The sequence below is a fragment of the Diadema antillarum genome, unplaced genomic scaffold (assembly GCF_040938485.1).
Source record: "Diadema antillarum isolate AM-2024a unplaced genomic scaffold, OU_Dant_1.0 seq00000248_RagTag, whole genome shotgun sequence".
Classification (NCBI taxonomy): Eukaryota; Metazoa; Echinodermata; class Echinoidea; order Diadematoida; family Diadematidae; genus Diadema; species Diadema antillarum.
Window position 1 is genome coordinate 929,227 of NW_027271292.1, and position 18,184 is coordinate 947,410.

General features: G+C 38.9%; 1 protein-coding gene across 1 annotated transcript in view; it reads right to left on the bottom strand.

Moving 5' to 3' along the window:
• Nucleotides 1–18,184, bottom strand: part of LOC139729674 (rap guanine nucleotide exchange factor 2-like) — a 129,363-nt gene that overhangs the window by 7,278 nt on the left and 103,901 nt on the right. Inside the window, exons 19-30 of the mRNA XM_071640600.1 lie at nucleotides 17,779–18,037; nucleotides 17,135–17,342; nucleotides 16,308–16,544; nucleotides 15,418–15,600; nucleotides 14,828–14,927; nucleotides 13,886–14,097; nucleotides 13,336–13,482; nucleotides 12,626–12,775; nucleotides 11,631–11,739; nucleotides 9,469–9,744; nucleotides 7,119–7,463; nucleotides 5,284–5,436 (exon numbers count right to left, since the gene is read on the bottom strand). Coding sequence (XP_071496701.1) covers nucleotides 5,284–5,436; nucleotides 7,119–7,463; nucleotides 9,469–9,744; nucleotides 11,631–11,739; nucleotides 12,626–12,775; nucleotides 13,336–13,482; nucleotides 13,886–14,097; nucleotides 14,828–14,927; nucleotides 15,418–15,600; nucleotides 16,308–16,544; nucleotides 17,135–17,342; nucleotides 17,779–18,037 — 2,379 coding nt within the window. The remainder of the gene's footprint in view (nucleotides 1–5,283; nucleotides 5,437–7,118; nucleotides 7,464–9,468; nucleotides 9,745–11,630; nucleotides 11,740–12,625; nucleotides 12,776–13,335; nucleotides 13,483–13,885; nucleotides 14,098–14,827; nucleotides 14,928–15,417; nucleotides 15,601–16,307; nucleotides 16,545–17,134; nucleotides 17,343–17,778; nucleotides 18,038–18,184) is intronic.

An 18,184-nucleotide genomic window follows, 5' to 3' on the forward strand; every position in this document is an offset into this window, starting at 1 on the left:
TCCAAACAATGAACCACATCAATACATCATACTTTCATGCATTCCTTACTTTTTGCACTATTCTTCTTTTTCTCTAATGGCCATTCCATGCAATATTCACCATTGCACAAAGACCCATAGGAAATGCAAACAACGGCACAATTCTTCAGGGTGTATTTAGTCCCTAACAGTCAACACTGTTACATTTTCTATCACTCATACTCTTACAAGGGCACATGACATATAATATAGAAGTACTCTATGATGGACAAAGAATTGGGTGATTAGTCTTGACATGGAATCTTTATCATGAGGCAAGACAGTCTATACAGAGTTGAATAACTTGGAGGCAAAAAGGTTTAACATGCAGAATATGAGGAAGAAGCCAGGGAAAGCATGATATAAATGTGGGCTCCATGCAAGATATTTGAAGCAATGGAAACACTATACTTGGTAGCACTTACTCCTAATGGATACATGCAGTCAGTATGAATAACATGCAACCAATTTGACTAACTATAAACGCACCGAAGCACTTAAGCAGCTCCCACTGTTATTGCATGCATTTTTTCCCCTTTCTTTATTGCAAGCATTTTACTGCATTAGCCGAGGGTATTTTGCCAGCTGCTTTCATACCAAGATTTACCAGTCAGAACATGATTGGTTTTAAAGGGAATTGCAGTATCGTGCAATGAAGAACTTGATAGATAACACATAATCATAACTAGGAAAATGCCGAAGTAGAACTTGGAATATCTAGTACTGAATAATCATGCACCACTACAGCATGTTTATATATGAGGTAAGCAAATGTCTGTCATATACATGTACATATATTGTTTTTTTTTAGATCAAGTTTAGTTTCATTGTTTGTCCCAATGTAACATCCTCCCCTCAGAAGAAACATAATTGGATAGAGGCAACTACACCATGCAAGCCCCTTGTGCTAAGAAGTCTGGTGTAGATAAGGCAAGAGTGATGATGTATAGCGCCCTCTTGTGACTGCAGCAGCATTCTCACTACTGACTGATGTCTTTTCTAATGATGTGAGATAAATATATCTGCACTTATATTGATCTGCATATATACACTGTAATATCATACATCATACAGTTTGATAAAAAGAAATCCCCTCCCCTTCAAACCATAACCATCTTGTGCACGAACTTGGCTGGGAGTTTACTTCTTTGGTGGTAACCTGTGAGCAGATGAACCATGGGGTGGCTAGCTTTGTGCATATCATTATGCATGATATGATCTTAACAAGGGTTACCATATGTTATCAAAATGTCCCTCCTTCCGTCAAACACAATATCTTGACATATGTTTGATTAGTATATTCAGTAGGGTGAGTGACATATTAGTATGTGAACTAGGTACAAGGTAAGACAGGAGTTAATGTGGTGAGAACTACGATGACTGTACAAATGTATATGTCCTATGCACCAACATGAACACATTGGTGACTGTAGGTCAGCTTTGAAACTTTGGGAACTAAGATACACTATGTCATTTACCGGCTGGAGTAGCTAGCACAACTCTTTAGAGGGTAATGATGTATTCTACAATTTAATGGTGAATTCTGGACCCATGAAAAGTTAGTCTGATAAGAAAGAGTAAAAATTTATGAGCACAGAGGTGAAAATTTGATCAAACTTGGGTAAAAAATTATTAAAGGAAGTTGTAAAATTGTGCAGTTTCGTTGATTTTTACAAAACACTTCATAAACAGTTAATATGAATATTCTTGTGAAGATGTTGACAATCGCGGTGAATACTATGACGATAGGGGAACGAATTAATCACTTGTCTCGCGAAGAAAATCGTAGTGAGGTGTACGACGTTTCGCTCGCTACTGCTGAGCTTCGTCAGGTACAATAAGACACAGTGGTGCGTGCACGCAAGTTATAGCGAGTATGCGGACATGGTAGTGGGCACGCCGCTACCGGGGCCGGGTCGGGCAGTGCGCCATCCTGTGTCCACTGTTTGCCTGTACCTTGTACCTGACGAAGCTCAGCAGTAGCGAGAGAAACGTCTTACACCTCACTACGATTTTCTTCGTGAGACAAGTGATTAATTCATTCCCATATTGTCATAATATGAATATTGTATGCAAATGAGTAAAACTGATGTCATTCCCTCACAACTTGCCATATAGTTTGCACACTAAATCTTGAAATTTCAGTTTGTTTTTGTTTTTTTTCATTCAAACACATTTTATGTCCCAGTCTCAAATCCTAAAATATATGTGATTGATCATTATTCTGAAGTCATTCAGCCAGGAATAATATTATTTTCTATATTTCCATAGCAGAACATTTTCAACAATTCTTCTTGACAAAATCAAAGGAAAACTGACGTGATGACATCATCAGCTCACTCATATGCATATTCACCTTAACTGTTCGAGAACTGTTCTGCAAAATTAGCAGAACTTCACAATTCCTTAAACTTTTTTTCTGATTGTAATGACGTTTTCATTATTGTGCTTCTAAAATTTTACTTTTTCTTTTCAGACTAATTTTTAAATGGTCCTGAATTCTTCTTTGATGAATAAAATTGAGTCACTTTGTTCTTCTCAATATCATGAAGTTCCTCCACATACTATAAATTTGGCACCACTGTTTAATACAGTCTTTAGAGTATCTAGAAAGTAAATCTAGATGCAGACATCATACTGGTTGTAAGTTGAGAGCTGTTTCATCCCAGTTTAATCATGTCATTCTTCTTGACAAAGAATGTTTTGTTTTGAAAACATTAATCTTCTTCATAAAGAGAGATGGGTATCAAATACTGGTACTTGATGTATGCATAGACTGACCTACTGTCCTCTTGTCCACTGAACCATGCCCTGTCAGTTTCCCTATGTGTGCATCAAATGAATGGTGTAAGAAGTGTGTATGTTTGTATGCATCCCTTGGAATATTCCATTACAGCATTGCTTGGAATATTATGATACAGGATGATGTCCAGTACCTATGACAAGTTGCTACTTCATGTTTTCTGCTTTCCACATTTCTATTTTTTTTCTCCTTTTAGAAAATAACCAATCCCTTCACCTTTATTTCTTTCCAGCTGTATCATGGATGCTACTTCAACTTGTGCTAAAGCCAACAACAAGCTGTTTATGTTAGAATGTTGTGTTAGTTTGTAATATAGTGCTATGTGGATACACAGTAAGAACTACACATCTACACCAGTGATTCACTATTAATACAGAACAAAGCATTGGTCAAAACATGTGTAAATGTGGCTGTGAATGTGCATCCGTAATTCATTGAAAAGCATACTAACATGAAAGGTGTATTCACACGGGAGGGAAATGGTACGACGCCACCTAAAGGTCTTGAATTGTAAAGTAAGATGATCAGGTGCTAAATATTGCACATCACCTGTATGCACAAACAGGTCCTATAGCTCCACAAACCATATATTTATTTGAATAAAAGGATTTATTGGAAACTTAACAGGTTATTGGTTTGACACACCCTAACATAGATGACAAAATTCTTCTAAATAATTAAAAGAGCTTCAATGCTTTATCATTTGATCAGAGAGAACAAGGATTAGGGTACATTTTTTATGGAGTACAAAGTAAATATTACAAACGTCCAAGTCATTGGGAGAAGAGGTACGATATAGAGAATTTTCTCAGCATGATTTTGCCAATAGCAACCTTTCGGGAAATATTAGGAATGCATTCATTGCATTATGACCATTGAACCTCACCAGTGTGAACACATCTTTCTTAGATTAAAGTAGGTTAGGTGGAGAGGAAGTATTTGGTGTTGTGTCTGTGAACATCAGTACCTTTATTAGGTGAAATACTCTTTCTGACCGAATGATAGTCAGGTGGGGGGTGGGATCGGTTGTGGCTAGGGGACACCCGCGGATGCGGTCGAGATGGTCCCAGGTGACCGTAGAAGGGGGCCTGAGCACCAATTGAGTGCGCCCCTGCTGTGCATGATGGGGGGAAATACGTCACAAGAGATTGTATTTGGGTCTAGCTGGAGTTCAGACCCATCCTCCTTACATCACCAGGTACTCAGAACAAATTAATGAGACACACATCTCTTACTATTTGAAATGTAAAATTTGGTCATATTGGAGTAACTTTCCTTCTTTTTGGTTACCCTCAAATTGCATGTTGCATCAGCACAGCTTATTTCACACCATGAATTTCTTCTTTAACTGTTAAAAGTTCCGACATTGTGACTTCTTGATCTATTTGTGCTTGTTGCATGGTGGATTAAAGTGATAAAGAGATTGCTCTGTATGCCAGGAAGTCTGGACTGATCGATTGAATCTATAACAAAGCTATCTCATGACAAAACAATATATGCATTAATCTCTGATAAATGAGGATGGTCAATTGTGTAAATCAAACAAAACTTAAAGATGCAGATTATCATAACATGCATGAGATGATACTGAATTAAGATTCCTGTACAAATTAATATGGTTCCCTAGAGTACAATATGTACATATAGGTGAAAATCAAACGTGGAATGAGTGCAATTCAGTGATCAAATCTTTGCCTCCAAAATCATAAATATCTTGATTTAAAGTTAACTGTGTAATAGTCTTTGAGTTCAATATTGCTTTCACATGCAAAGGCTGGGAATGCAAGGCACAGAAAATGCTGGGGGATAAGGATTAAAAGAAATTCAAAACTGTCGCATTATCAAACGTAAGATGCAGTAAAACTATAGTAGAACTAATACCAAAATCTAAACATATGGAGGTGTTAAGCATTTAATGGACAAATGATACTCATTATATGGTCTCAAAACTAATTTGCAGGGTGCCATTGAATTCTCCACACCTTCAAATATTATAATCAAGTCCAAGTTGTGTTTTGTTCAAACATTGACTTGTCTCCTGCCCATTTCTTTAGAGAAAGTGTACAATGGTTTCCAATTCAAAACAAAATTTCATGGATCATTGACCAATATGAGAATGGTGCATACCATATAAAATCAAATTCTACCAATATCACTGGGTGCATAATATGCCATTTTAGTTTTGCTATACATCTGGTAAAACACACAAGTGATATGAAATAATAAAATGTGCAAATCACAGCAAAGTCTAAGTGAAAACTCAAGTGGGTGTATATGCCAGAAAGTCCCCATGTGCACATCTCTGACCTCACTATTAAAAATGCCCAACAATGTCCCCAAAATACCACATTTGTATCTTTAATCTTTGTCCTTTATCCTCCTCTAGCCCAAGAATCCAGATTTGCTCACACACTAGTCTGAAATGTACCAGACTTGGGATCAGACTTGGCTTAAAAGCTTACCATCTCGAGCGAAGCGGTTATCCCTCGTTGGAGGAGATGAGGAGCCAAAAGACGAGTTGCTCTGGGTGTCGTAGGAAAGCCCGCCACCTGAGTCCGAGCTGTCGTAGGCACCGATTCCCCCACCAATGAAGGCAGAGGGCGGAGGACCTGAGGCTAATGGGAGTGGTCAGGGATGGATTGAAGTTTATACACAGCATGGAACATTAACGCATGTTATTTAAGGCGGGTCTTAACAATCTAAGTTGAAAAGTGGTACATGCTGTATATGAATGAACAACTTTGACAAATATTTTCTATAATATGTTGACTATTGCAGGTCTACTTGCTACGCTAATGTTGTTCTTCATTGTAGCTTTCATTTGGCATTACAAACTTGCAAAGCTGCATGTCACATATGGCTACCAAGTCCTGGTTCATGAATGTGAGGCGGTCCCCTTGGGAGCAAAGTCAGTAGTATATTTATGGTCACAGATTTGTGAAATATACTTCAAAAGGCCAATGGTTTTTAGTTTGGGGCTTTGGTGCCACCAGTGTAAGATGGGAAGAATGTGACTTGAAGCATACAAGAGAAAACATCCATTTTGAGGTAAATGAAGAGAGAGTTTTATGTTAGGAATGCACCAAACTTGATGACCTTAATGCTGTGAGTACACTTTGATCATGTCAGGTCTGAAAAGCTAAGAGCATTACTACACAACATGTAACACTACAGTGGAATCACTTTACTTCATCTCATTTAAAATGTAAATTATCTTACCATGCTCTTTAAAACTGCAAACAGAGACAACATACAAACTGATGTACTTCAACTTTAAGAGTATTTACTTGCTTAAATTTTGAGACCCAAGGTGTTAATGAAAGAAAAAGATATATCAGTTGCAAAGATACAGAAGTTTTAAGAGAGTAAAAGAGAAAGTTTAGCACTTAGCTGCTTCCAGTAAAGAAAAAAAAAAGTCCAATAGAGGTTTTGTGTACTAGATATAATATCAGTGAATTAAAAGTGTCAAGGTTACATTATGAACATGTTTTTATCTTTTTTGGTTAAAGTCTATAATCAAAGAATGTGTGACATACTAAGATCCACAGGTACCACTAGTGTGTTGGTTACAAAGTTCACATAAAACAAAGAAGTGGAAAAGAACGCCAGTAGTTTAATACTATAATTAAATACCCAAACCACCAGAAAGGATCTATTTCTATATTCATGCATGACTTTCCAAAATATACCAAATAATACTCTATCTGGTGAGAGAAATTGGCATGCATTACATTGACCAGAACCCAAAGGATGTCATTACATGATGTATGATAGATAACAATCTGATCCATCGCAATGACACACAATCATTCACTATAACAATCATTCTCAGATGCTAAGAATTAAAGACATTGATTTTGCACGCTTCATTTTCTTTAATGATGCTGCTGATAGCATTGTTGTTGTTTTTTTTTTCTTACGGTGATAGCAGGGAATGGGGAGTACACATTATGTCAAATTACTTTGTATCATTTCAAGACTTTGGATTTCTAGTGCTAAAACATTGATTGTGCAAGTCTAAGGCATCATTCTCTATTACATAGTGCACAGTGCTGAGTGATTTGAAGTACACTGTACTTCATGCATTTAAAGGGGAGAGTGAATTAGCGATAGCTAGCAATCTATCTTGTTAGATTCACTGGCTAGAAATATTGGAGAAAGTCTTGAAAAACTTGGATTCACAGGGAATTTGTAATTTCATGTCTGCCAGTGATGTTAGGGTAAATATTCCTCCTCAGGTTAGGCCGAGTCTTAAGAGAGGACATCTTTCGCTGTACTACGAACTAAAGATATTCACCGACGGTATGTCTGCGTCTTGGATCGTGTTCTATCCGACCGCTCTGCGACCCCGCCTCACTGCCACCATATCCACTGTCACTACGCTGTGGACTGAGAGGACGCCGTTGCCTGGGTTCCAGGGATCCCGTCGACATGTTGTTCATTTTGGTGGCCACGCCAAGCTTGCGGAAGCGTTTCTGAGACTTGGGTCCCGGTGAGGTTGGGGGTGAGCCCACACTTGAGGCTTTCGAGGAGCTGATGGAGGCCGTGTCATCACTCTTGCGGTCCATACGCATTTTTATGTGTCTGTCGCCCTCTTCTGACAAGGAGAGGATTTTCTTCAGGTTTTTGGGTGAGGTGGCACCTGAATTTTTCCGTGTTCCAAAACGTAGTTTTTGAAGAGGTAAATTTGAAGGGGATGGGTAAGAATTTCATATGATTTCAGAGCAGTTTGGAGGTTAGTATCATGTCTTGTCCTTTTTGGAAGGAAAAAAGTCTTTGAAAGATTTCTGATGCGAGTGACAGAGAATCAAGCAAGCTCTGGGTATTGACTTCTTACCACTTTCCCAGAAAACATTCCAGACAAAATAATGAATCACAGTGTGTTTGAAGTCAGCTGTAAGAGGACATGTTAAGCAGACAACAAGCAGAAAGCAATCCAAACTTATCTCTTCTTCTGAACTTAGATGGACTTGTATATCCTTTCATTCTCTGTTTAGAAACATGAACAGAAGACTTTAACCCGTTGAAGACTAGTCCCGAGTATACTCTGGCAGGTGTCTACTGGAAATGCGTGTTGAAGCAAAATCAGCTTGTCCTGAACGGGCTAACTTAGTGTGCGTCTCTTCAATCTTGTTGTGGGGAGCATATTTCCGCATTAACATTATGCAAACATGCCACATTACTGGCCATTCAAATACACTGTGAGCTTTCCCTATCTACAAACACACACATTCACACATCCCATTAGCATTTCCCACATGGCAATACTGCAAAATTATAATGCGTACAACTGTGGACAGAACAAAACTTCATGTCTAGGGGTCCTATGCATTATAAACCAAATTAAACCCTTAAGTTTTGCTTGCTGTACCTTCATTCATATATTCCGGTGCACGAAAAAAACAAAAACAAGAACAATGAATAAATACAAACTGAATGATAGAGTGCAAATGATACATACATATATCTAAAATCAGGCAGGTGAACATAATCTAAATCATAGATCATTCATGAAACTTTGCAGCCAAAACTGAAAGATGCATTAACATTTGACCGAAATGAATAAGGCAAACAAACATAAACAAAAAGATAATGGATTGCAAAGAATGATACCGGTGTATGGACAGAAATAAAAATAGATCATGCAGGGCATTATTTGATTTGGAATCTCAGTTAGGTCAATTGCCATCTGAACCTCAGGGTTTACGAGCACTTTAGGAAATTAACACAAGGAGGAATATTAATTTCAACTTGCGCAGGTTTATCTTAATATGAACCACCGCCAAAAGAAGTTTTGAGTGTCCAGAAGTGAGGCATTAGTTTACAGGAAGACTAGAGTGAATAGTGAATTGTTACAAGAAAGAGGTTATTAGGAAGAAGATATGGTCAATGCTGATTAAATTTCTGATAAGTACTTTCATTATTTTGTCATTAACATCTCGTAAGATTACACCAGTGTATTTGGTCCATAATATATCCTTTCAACCTGATCTTTTTTTTATCACACGACTGTCTGAAAATTGGCACATAGATTGTGTCCAAATCTTGTAAGGAAGTTATCACTTTGATCGAGTCTCAATTGATCGAAAGGAAGGTATCACTTTGATCTAGTCTCAATTGATCGAAAGGAAGGCATCACTTTGATCTAGTCTCAATTGATCGAAAGGAAGTTATCACTTTGATCTAGTCTCAATTGATTGAAAGGAAGTTAACACTTTGATCTAGTCTCAATTGATTGAAATCCTTGTCCAATCTGGACAGCAAATTACCACAAGATGAGGTTCACATGACAATGAGCCTGAAAGACATAATACCATTATCCCATCACAGTGCGGCTGGATTTTAGTTAAGCAGCTTCAAAATTTGGTCTCCTTTCATTGCATGAGACACAAACTATTGGCATTTTATTCTTTTTTTGTGTGTGTGTAAATGACCTAAATACTCACTGTTTTGCACTGAGTGCTCTAATTTTCCAATTGAAATATATTCAGCTTGTAGAGATAGCAGACTCTAAGGCAGACCCTTGAAAGATGTTATGTTTTTGGTATGAAAGGGGGAAAGAGGATTACTTGGGTGTCCCATATTTTTCCATTTTTTACCCCCAACTTTGCAGTGGTCACACATCAAAAGAAGTCATGCATACTAACCAAAGGAGGTCTTGGGCGCATCCTTATAGATTATCTGCCTACGCCTCTCCTCACGATCAATCTTTGAGTGTGTAGGGGAGGAGGGGTGAAGGGCGCGGCCGGGATGAGAAGAGGAGGAGGAGGAGGAGGAGGAGGATTGAGACTGGGGTACATGGGAGGAGGAGGAGGAGGAGGAGGGGTCACTGGGGTCCAGCGAGTTTGGGGACACATTGGAGTTGGAGTTGTGGTGGTTGCGTCTCGGGAGGGTGGAGTAGCTCCCGCTATTTCCGCTACCGCCTGAGAGAAGAGTAGTGGGAGGTGAAAGGAGGGGAAGAGAGTCTGGGCGTCAGTCATTCTCTCAGGATTCAACCTTAGTTGGCTCATTTTAAAGGGACACAGGACAAAATAAATTTAAAGGGAACACTGTAGAATAAATTAAATAAACTGCTTATGGTGCATCTGGAGTTGAATTTGATTTGATTTGTGCATTTCTTCCAATTTTACTGATATTCTTTCCACCTCTTTGCTCTGGTCAATTCTTTCAACCAAATACCATTGGTGAGAGGCACATTAGTAGAGAAACTGAAACAATAGGTGCATATGAGCTGCATTTCATACGCGCTTAGTTAGTCAGTGGCTGCTTCGCAAATTGCGAGCACATGTGAGGCATAATTGCAACTGCACAAGGCAAGATGTTTGGACATAGTTGAAATTATGAACCCTACATTGTAGCTACTAGAACATCTAATCTTGTAAGACAGGATGACTTTTAAAGTCTTTATATGAAAGTCTGCAAGATGGCAAAACACGAAGACAAAAATGATTTGGATATTTACTATGCTCATAAAGGACTTTAAAATTGCAAATGAATTTATCATTGGAATCTGCATCATTTAGCACTGGCAGCTGCTTTTTATCGCAAAACAGTCAGTGTAGTGATAGCTGCACTAATGGGCATGACCTCTGCACTAGAATTTGGAGACAAAATATCTGCAAGAAAGATTGTGGCATGTCGAAGGTATTTGGTAAGAAATAGGTTGTTCTTCCGCAGAGATGTCATGCAAAGGGAATCACACATTACGTGGATGATGGCAATGAAAGTGATACTAGGAAGCACAAGACATGTCAATTACACAAGAAAATGATGCATCATTTCCAATTCCTCCTTTTATAGAGAATTGATTTGTGCAAACGATCGTCCACAATGCACCTTCACTCAGCATGCAAAGAATAAGTTCAACGCAAGGAGAAATTTTCAAGAGAATGGCTCTGTCTGGGCAACATAAGAGGATAGGGTAGCACAGCAAATCAAATCAAATCAAATCAACCCAAACTTCAAGACAAACTTGAAACACTTTACAGGACATTTAGCAAGATAGATTTACACAAATGAATCAAAATCATGAGAGAATAGAATCAAGGCCAGAACGTCTGTGGAATCATGGAATATTCACTCATCGGACATTTCATTATGAGAAATGGCAACATTAAATGATGGGGGGAACATTGTTAATCATTATTTCACATGAAGGACAGCAATTGTTTGGAGTGAAACAAATCCAATTAATATTTCACAGATGAAATCAGTAGTTTGTGATGTGATCAACTGCTTGTATGCTTTAATAATATTAGGTTGCTTGTATGTAAATGAAGTTAATGTGTTAAATGTCAGAATAATACTTCTTTGATTATTTGATAAATCAAAGAGGGCTATAATTTGTCATGCTACACACAGTAGATCATACTTGGCTATGACCCCACTGTTGTCATGGCGACACTACCACATACATTGAAAACAGAACCATTTTGGTCTTCCTTCTCAACATGACAACAGGCACATTATACAAGTACATTTTAACGGGTGAATAAAAACGACTTTGTTACAAACATATGAATGAGAGTTATTGTACAAATAATCAAGAACTAGTCTTACGTAATATGTAACAGCATCACTTTTTTTGTGTGTGATACTTTCGACAAATATTGATAAGCTGTACATTTTCATATTTGGTACACAAATGAGGAAATTCAAATGCATGTCATGCATACTGTACAGTTTGACAGTACGGCTAAGTATCAAAGTTTCATCATAATAAAATCATTATTGCAAAATTTCAGTGGATACGGCAAAGTTAGAGAAGTCTGTGAGACAGTGGACCAATCAGAGGACAGACAGGGCCTACCTGCACTTGCGATTGGCTCACACTTGAGAGACAGCTCTCGCAGCTGGTCTTCATCTTGTACGACAGTCAGATTGGCCATGTAGAGCTTCACTCGTCGTGTCATTTGAGCCTGGGAGAAAGGTTGAAGGTCGAAGGTCAACAATGATAAAGATTACAACAGGCTCAAACTCTCTGCAATTATCTTGCAACATGGCTGAAACAAATGCTGTACAACTGATTTCTGTTGCAGGGTGTGGCAGTCTGCTTTCATGTGTATCTGCTGATCAAGATAAAATACTGCATTTGTGTGGAATATCATTCTAGTTTACTGGTATGGCTTAGTGTAAGATGATTTTCTTTCCATCTTCCACATTATGAATCAAGAACACTCATCCGCATATCAGTAGCAAATCATTTGTTATCTCATTTCATTGAAATCAAGATCAAGCAGAATAGGATTTAAAAATAATCCAAACTATAAATGCAGTATATCTCACAGACTTATAGATATTTGTGTATGTCGCGCATCTTTCAATATTCATGAAATGAACAGCTTACAAAAAATACTGCATCCCATTAACACAACTGTGGTATACATCATGGCCTAGGTGAGAAATCTTTCATTTTCTCTTGACAAAATGCGAGTAATTAAAACATCTTCCTTAATCTGTCAATGTGGTTCTCAATAGTGAATTCAACTACTCATGAAACAGCCTACAAGTCCCAATTAACAAAATCTGTGGTGTACCCAGTATCACATCCCCATTATTTAGCAAGCAAACTTCTTCAAATTAGGATTTCACATTTCAGGCAATTTATTTGACTTGCTTCTCTTCAGAATGTCACAGTCTTCACAAGGACAAGATTTATCTCCATCCAAACTACAGTTGTGTGCAACATCTTCTGTTAGTCAACATCTGTAACACTGAATCGGTCTCATATCAAAGAAATTTCATGTAGAACAAAGCAATCTGTAAAGGAGAGAGCAAAAGGAAGTCACTTCAACTCTACCCCACCTCTTCCCACATCTTCTTAGGGTTCAGCAGGCCGGAGTTACGTCGGTTCTGGTTGCGTTTCCTTGGTAACGTGGCGGTTCCTGAGACGATGTTGCTGAGTGGATAGGTGGAGCTCTGCGTCTGGACTGGTGTCAGGAGATGTTTTGGATCCTGCGTCACACGAGGGAGACAAACAAGGGTGTGAACACTCACATCAGGAAGTAGGCAATGGTTAAAGCTTTGGTTAACATTCATCAAAACATGTATTGATGTCAACAACTCTTATCTACAAGTCTCAAAGACCCATGAATACAGTACATGCTAATTAACAGGTGTGTCCTTACACTTTGAGGTGTATATTGGTATAATGATTTTCACAAACAAATGATTTACGCCGTGGAACTCTTAATGTCAACTTTTATGTATGGGAATGGGCAGTCTATTACTGTTCTATGTCTGGGAGCCCAAAGCTTCGAGCCCTATCCTACTCATCCTCCACCATATTATTTAAAGTACAGTCATAATGTGACTATACACTGTAATGATTAACCCTCTCATCAGAAGCTTGCATATGCTGCTAATCCACGCACAAAAAGGCAATTCAAAACATCTGATACATTTCATCTGCCCTTTACTTCAATTTCATAATGATATCTCATCATTGCACCGCATGTCAGACCATTCTTCAGCATCTTCTTACACTGGACGATCACCACCATCTCTTTACTTACGTATTGTGCATTGCCCATGCTGTTGAAGTAGCGCACTTCCCTTGCAATCATCCTCAGCTTCTCAAAATTGATAAGGCCCTCGACATACGAGTCGTTGCCAAGGTGGATGAATGTCAGGTCTTTCTTCACAATAGGGAAAAATGGCATCTGTACAGAAACAATAAACAAACAAACAAAATTACCTTCTGCGGTTCCTAAACTTGCCAGTTTTCTTTGGCTTTGTCTTTTTCAGTGACATTCTACTTTGTTTTGTGGTTTTAGCTTTAAAGTGCATTCACCATAATATCAACAATGGCTGGTATGAAGAACTCTTCAAAGATGATGTCGAAGCCTGATGGGACCCACAAGAGATTATGTTTCTTCCACAATTAAAAAAAGAAAAATTCCTAAATCAATGCATTTACATATGCTGTTTCCACATTCAACTGCCCACATACGTTAACCTCTCTCACTCACACTTCATACCAATTGTCTTAGAAACTCCCCAAGAATGAACCTTCATGTTATAATGACGTCTAACCCATCCAAGGCTGTGAAAGAGATAACTCACCAGAGGGGGTTGGACATTCTCTGCATTGATGAGGTTGCGGTACTTGGACATGTTCCTGGAGGGGTCCAGGAGAGCCTGAAGGTCTTCAAACATCTTGATGTATTTGCTGGGCACCTTGTCCCATGTCATACGTAATCGGGACACTGAGCCGTGGCCGAGACCGCTGATGACCGCAAACAGGGAGTTGAAGTTGTGACAGTCCTTGAAGTGTTCTGAAAAATTGCAATAATTTGTTTCACAGTATCAGAATGACTACTAATCTCAGAATGACTGTCTCGGAATGACTGCTAGTCGCTCAGTATGAGCAAATCCTTACATTCATGTATATGTATGGAGTTCCTTCTAGAATGATACTTTGAAAATTCTACATGACCTGCCTTCTTTAGTAATCAAAACTGAACCAAGTTCAATGTGCTACTTAGGCTTCACTTTAAGATCACAATTCACACAGTGAGTAAAAATTAAGATTTTATATGAAGCTCTACAAAAAATGTCCAGTCTCCAATGGAGGGTTGTTGTTGTTGTTTTTTCACCTGAGAGACAGAAAATACATTCATTACATAAATTTTGACCAAAATTACAGAAACTCACTGGTCTGAATTCTCAAAGCTGGAATAACTATTCCGCGGAATAGTTATTCCGGGAATAACTTATTCCACATTTGAGAATAGATTCTGGGGAATAAATCGCGTCATTTTACGTCATGAGGGCCTGATTTGCATAAGAGGCGTAATAAATCGGCGGAATAAGCGGTGTAATAAAGTTATTCCACCTTTGAGAATTCGGGCCACCGAGTCTTACGATGTACATGTTTCCATGTGTACAAAACTTTTGTAACTAATGTAAAAAATTCATCAAGAATAGCTTAGAATGCTAATGATAGCAGTGAACATCAAATGAGATGTCAATGGTCACTGAGACTTTCTCCCTCAAGCCACTTACTGGCAATCTTGATGAACTGCTTGAGAATCTTGGCCCTCTTGATGATACTGGTCTCATTGACCACTTCACTCACCACCCAGAACATCTCCAGATTCACCAGCTGAAGGAGACAAATGACCATCACCATAACATTAGGAGCATGTAGTTCTTTCTTGGACATTCTAATACACACATTCATCTGCCACCAACACAACCTTTTTCAAACTTTACAATGCAAGTGTGTCTAGCCATTCAATTGTACAGGATATAAAACTGTCACATGGTTCTGAATATGTTGGAAAGCTCTTATTGGCACAGTGCCAAACTAAGATAAGGGTATAAGCTGAGTTTCAAGTGCTACCTTCCCCTCCGCCTTCTCTAGTGGACATGAACATCTTTAAGCTTTTGTCACAAATTACTCTGGAAAAGGTCTCATGTTACAGCAAATAGGATGCCAAAGCTATTAAAGCAGAAAACCATTCCAACAACAGATCTTAATATAAACTTTGCATCTTTTCCCCATCCTAGACAGTATGTGACATATTAGCAAACATCAGATGAGTAACTTTGTAGTATGGTGAGAAACAAGAGCTGCTGGAAGGGTTAGCTACCTCCTCATAGGCCTTGAGTCTATCCACTTCCTTCTTGCCCTGTGGCTTGAGGTTGAACAAGTCTTCAATGTAGTCTGTGGGTTCAATGGCCTGAAAGATGGCATAGTCCCTCAGAGAGAACTGGATGGCTACCTCTACACTGTCCAGCTGAAGGAAACTCACTTGACTCTCCTTCCATAGTTCCTAGGATGGAGTCCAACATTGAACATTGTCAGCATCAAGGTTATGAATATGTATATATCATCGGTTGAGAATGATAAGGGCATTAAGTTTCCACTAAAGTCATAGTGTTTGACGCACCTTAATGGCCTTATCATTCTCGAATTTGCGTAAATCATGACTGGGTTGCAAGGAACCCATGTGAGTAGAGAAAAGAGGTCACAGACATGGTACTCAAGGAATAAAGTCAGATCTCGGTGATTCCCTCCAATCATTTTGTGGTGAAGTAGCTTGATTATTGTTCATTGTCGAAGATGTGACACGTGTGCTGTTGATCACCACAATCTCCTCCTTGAGCTTGCAATAATCACACTACATGCACTACAATGACTTCTACCTAACAAAAGCTCTGTTGCTTTCAGAATTAGAGGCTGACAGAAGGTAGGTGGAGGGAGCATAGGCTGGATCTTTACCACTTCAATCTGTATCTAACATTCCCTTCCCATGTCATCCAGAGCTTCATAATGTGTGCTTATACCGCATGTTCTAGGAAGCATGGTTCATCTCCAGTATCTACCTTGAGCTTGCAACCTATATTACAAGTGATGCCTTGTTTGCTTCTTACCACACAAAATCTAATTAAGAATCTGAAAACACATAAAACAAAAAATACCCCAACAGACATTAAGTCAACAATCAATAAGTAAGCAGTTCTTTTTTCCTGTCCTTACCACTGCTACTTCATCAGGCATCAACGTCTCCGAGGCCATGTTGTTTTTGAGAAACAGTCTTCCATTCAGGCTGAGTTTGAGGGCGATGTTGGACTGGTGGTCCGGAAGGCGTTTGTGCTTGACCAGTCCCCCTTGGCCGACGGTCACCTCACAGAGTGAGAACTTCCCCGTGCATGCTGGCTCCGATACGTTGAATTCTCGCATGGCCAGCATGACTACCTCATTGGCTGTGGTTTCCTGTAGCGTGGTGGAAGCAAAGAGCAAAAGTCAAAATAATGTCAATTCAGTAAGTCTTTGATATTAAAATAAATCATCAGAGCTCCTAGAACACACAAAATTTGTCAGCATACATGCAACAATCAACCCATTTCACAAACATCTTCTCTTCAGTTGATCCCTAGTAGGTATCCATACCAAGTATCCACACAAAGTATCCATACCAAGAATCCATACATTTGTACCCAGTATATATGCCTAGTATCCATACCAAGTATCCATAATAAGTATCCATACCAACAAACAAGTCCTGTAAAACGAGGAATGTTCGCGTGCATTTTAATTTTGCGAATTTCGCCAGAGCCAAGATTCGCGAAATTAAAATGCACGCGAAAGTTCTTGTCTACACAATATGTATTTAATATATTAATAAATTTCATGCCACGAAAAAGGTAATTGGCTCCAAGTTGCATAAATTTGATGTCGCAAAAATATTGTGTTTTACGATATCCATACCAAATATCCATACTAAGTATCCATATAAAGTATCTACACCAAGTTGCCATATAGTCATAACATTCCTTCCCCAGGCTAATTCCCTTCCAACTTACCTTGTGAACTAGGAAGTATTTGCAAGACTGGTCTGCCTTGTAAATCTTCAGGACATGTTCAGGGAAGTCATTGTAGCCAAAGCCTCCTGGAGTGTCGTACATCAAGAGTGATGGAGTGGACAGGTCAGGGTTGCTGTTGCTAAGATACGGATTGCTGCTCGCCAGACTGTTGGCTCTGCCGGGACGTATCATACCTGTCGTGTCATCCCTGAAACATCAAGTCATGAGAGAAGGATTTGAAGATTGCACAAATTATGGCACAAGGGAAGCACTTCACACACAAATACATAATAAATTACACAAGACCACTCCTTTTCTTTGCATTAAAATGGATAGGAATATAAAACACAAACTAACCATCTAACTTCATGTAATGTTTAGTGCAGTCTACATTATCGTCCAACAAAATCATAATCCATAAATTGGAAGCCTGTGACTGTCTGTCAGTTAGGAAGACAGTATGTTGCTGAAATACATTAAGAATGTAGCCTTGAAAATTTTGATTTGTTTCCTGTTTAAGATGAATGAATCAAAATATCTTGACAAAGTTGATTTTGTTGTGGACACACAAACACACATTGAAATAAAGAAAGGCTTTATTCAGTTTAACTCATAGATTTTACAGGTATCACTAAAGTACATACTTAGCATTAGGCTTGTTGGGCAATATGCTAAGCTTGGCCAGGTTGCGCATCAGTTTGTTCTTGTTCTTTCCCAACATGCTCTTCTTGTTGTCCAGCTTGGACTTGTCCTTGATCTCTGGCGAACCGCCCGCCATGTTCATCACGTCCGGGACGGTCAGCCTGGCCCGGGGGTCAGACTGAAGAATAGCGATCTCCTGGCTAGTGCGACGGCCCCCGGCGCCAGGGCGACTGTCCTGGGAAGCCAAGAGGTCACGGAATGCTACAGGGAAGATATCAGTGGGGGAGAAAAGTGGTGACTGTAAGCTCCATGTTCCATGATAATCTAACACACGGTTCTAAAAATGGATGCTTCTAATATGTGAAGTTTAGTAAATGTTCTTTTGAAGGCATGATTGGAACAAAACTG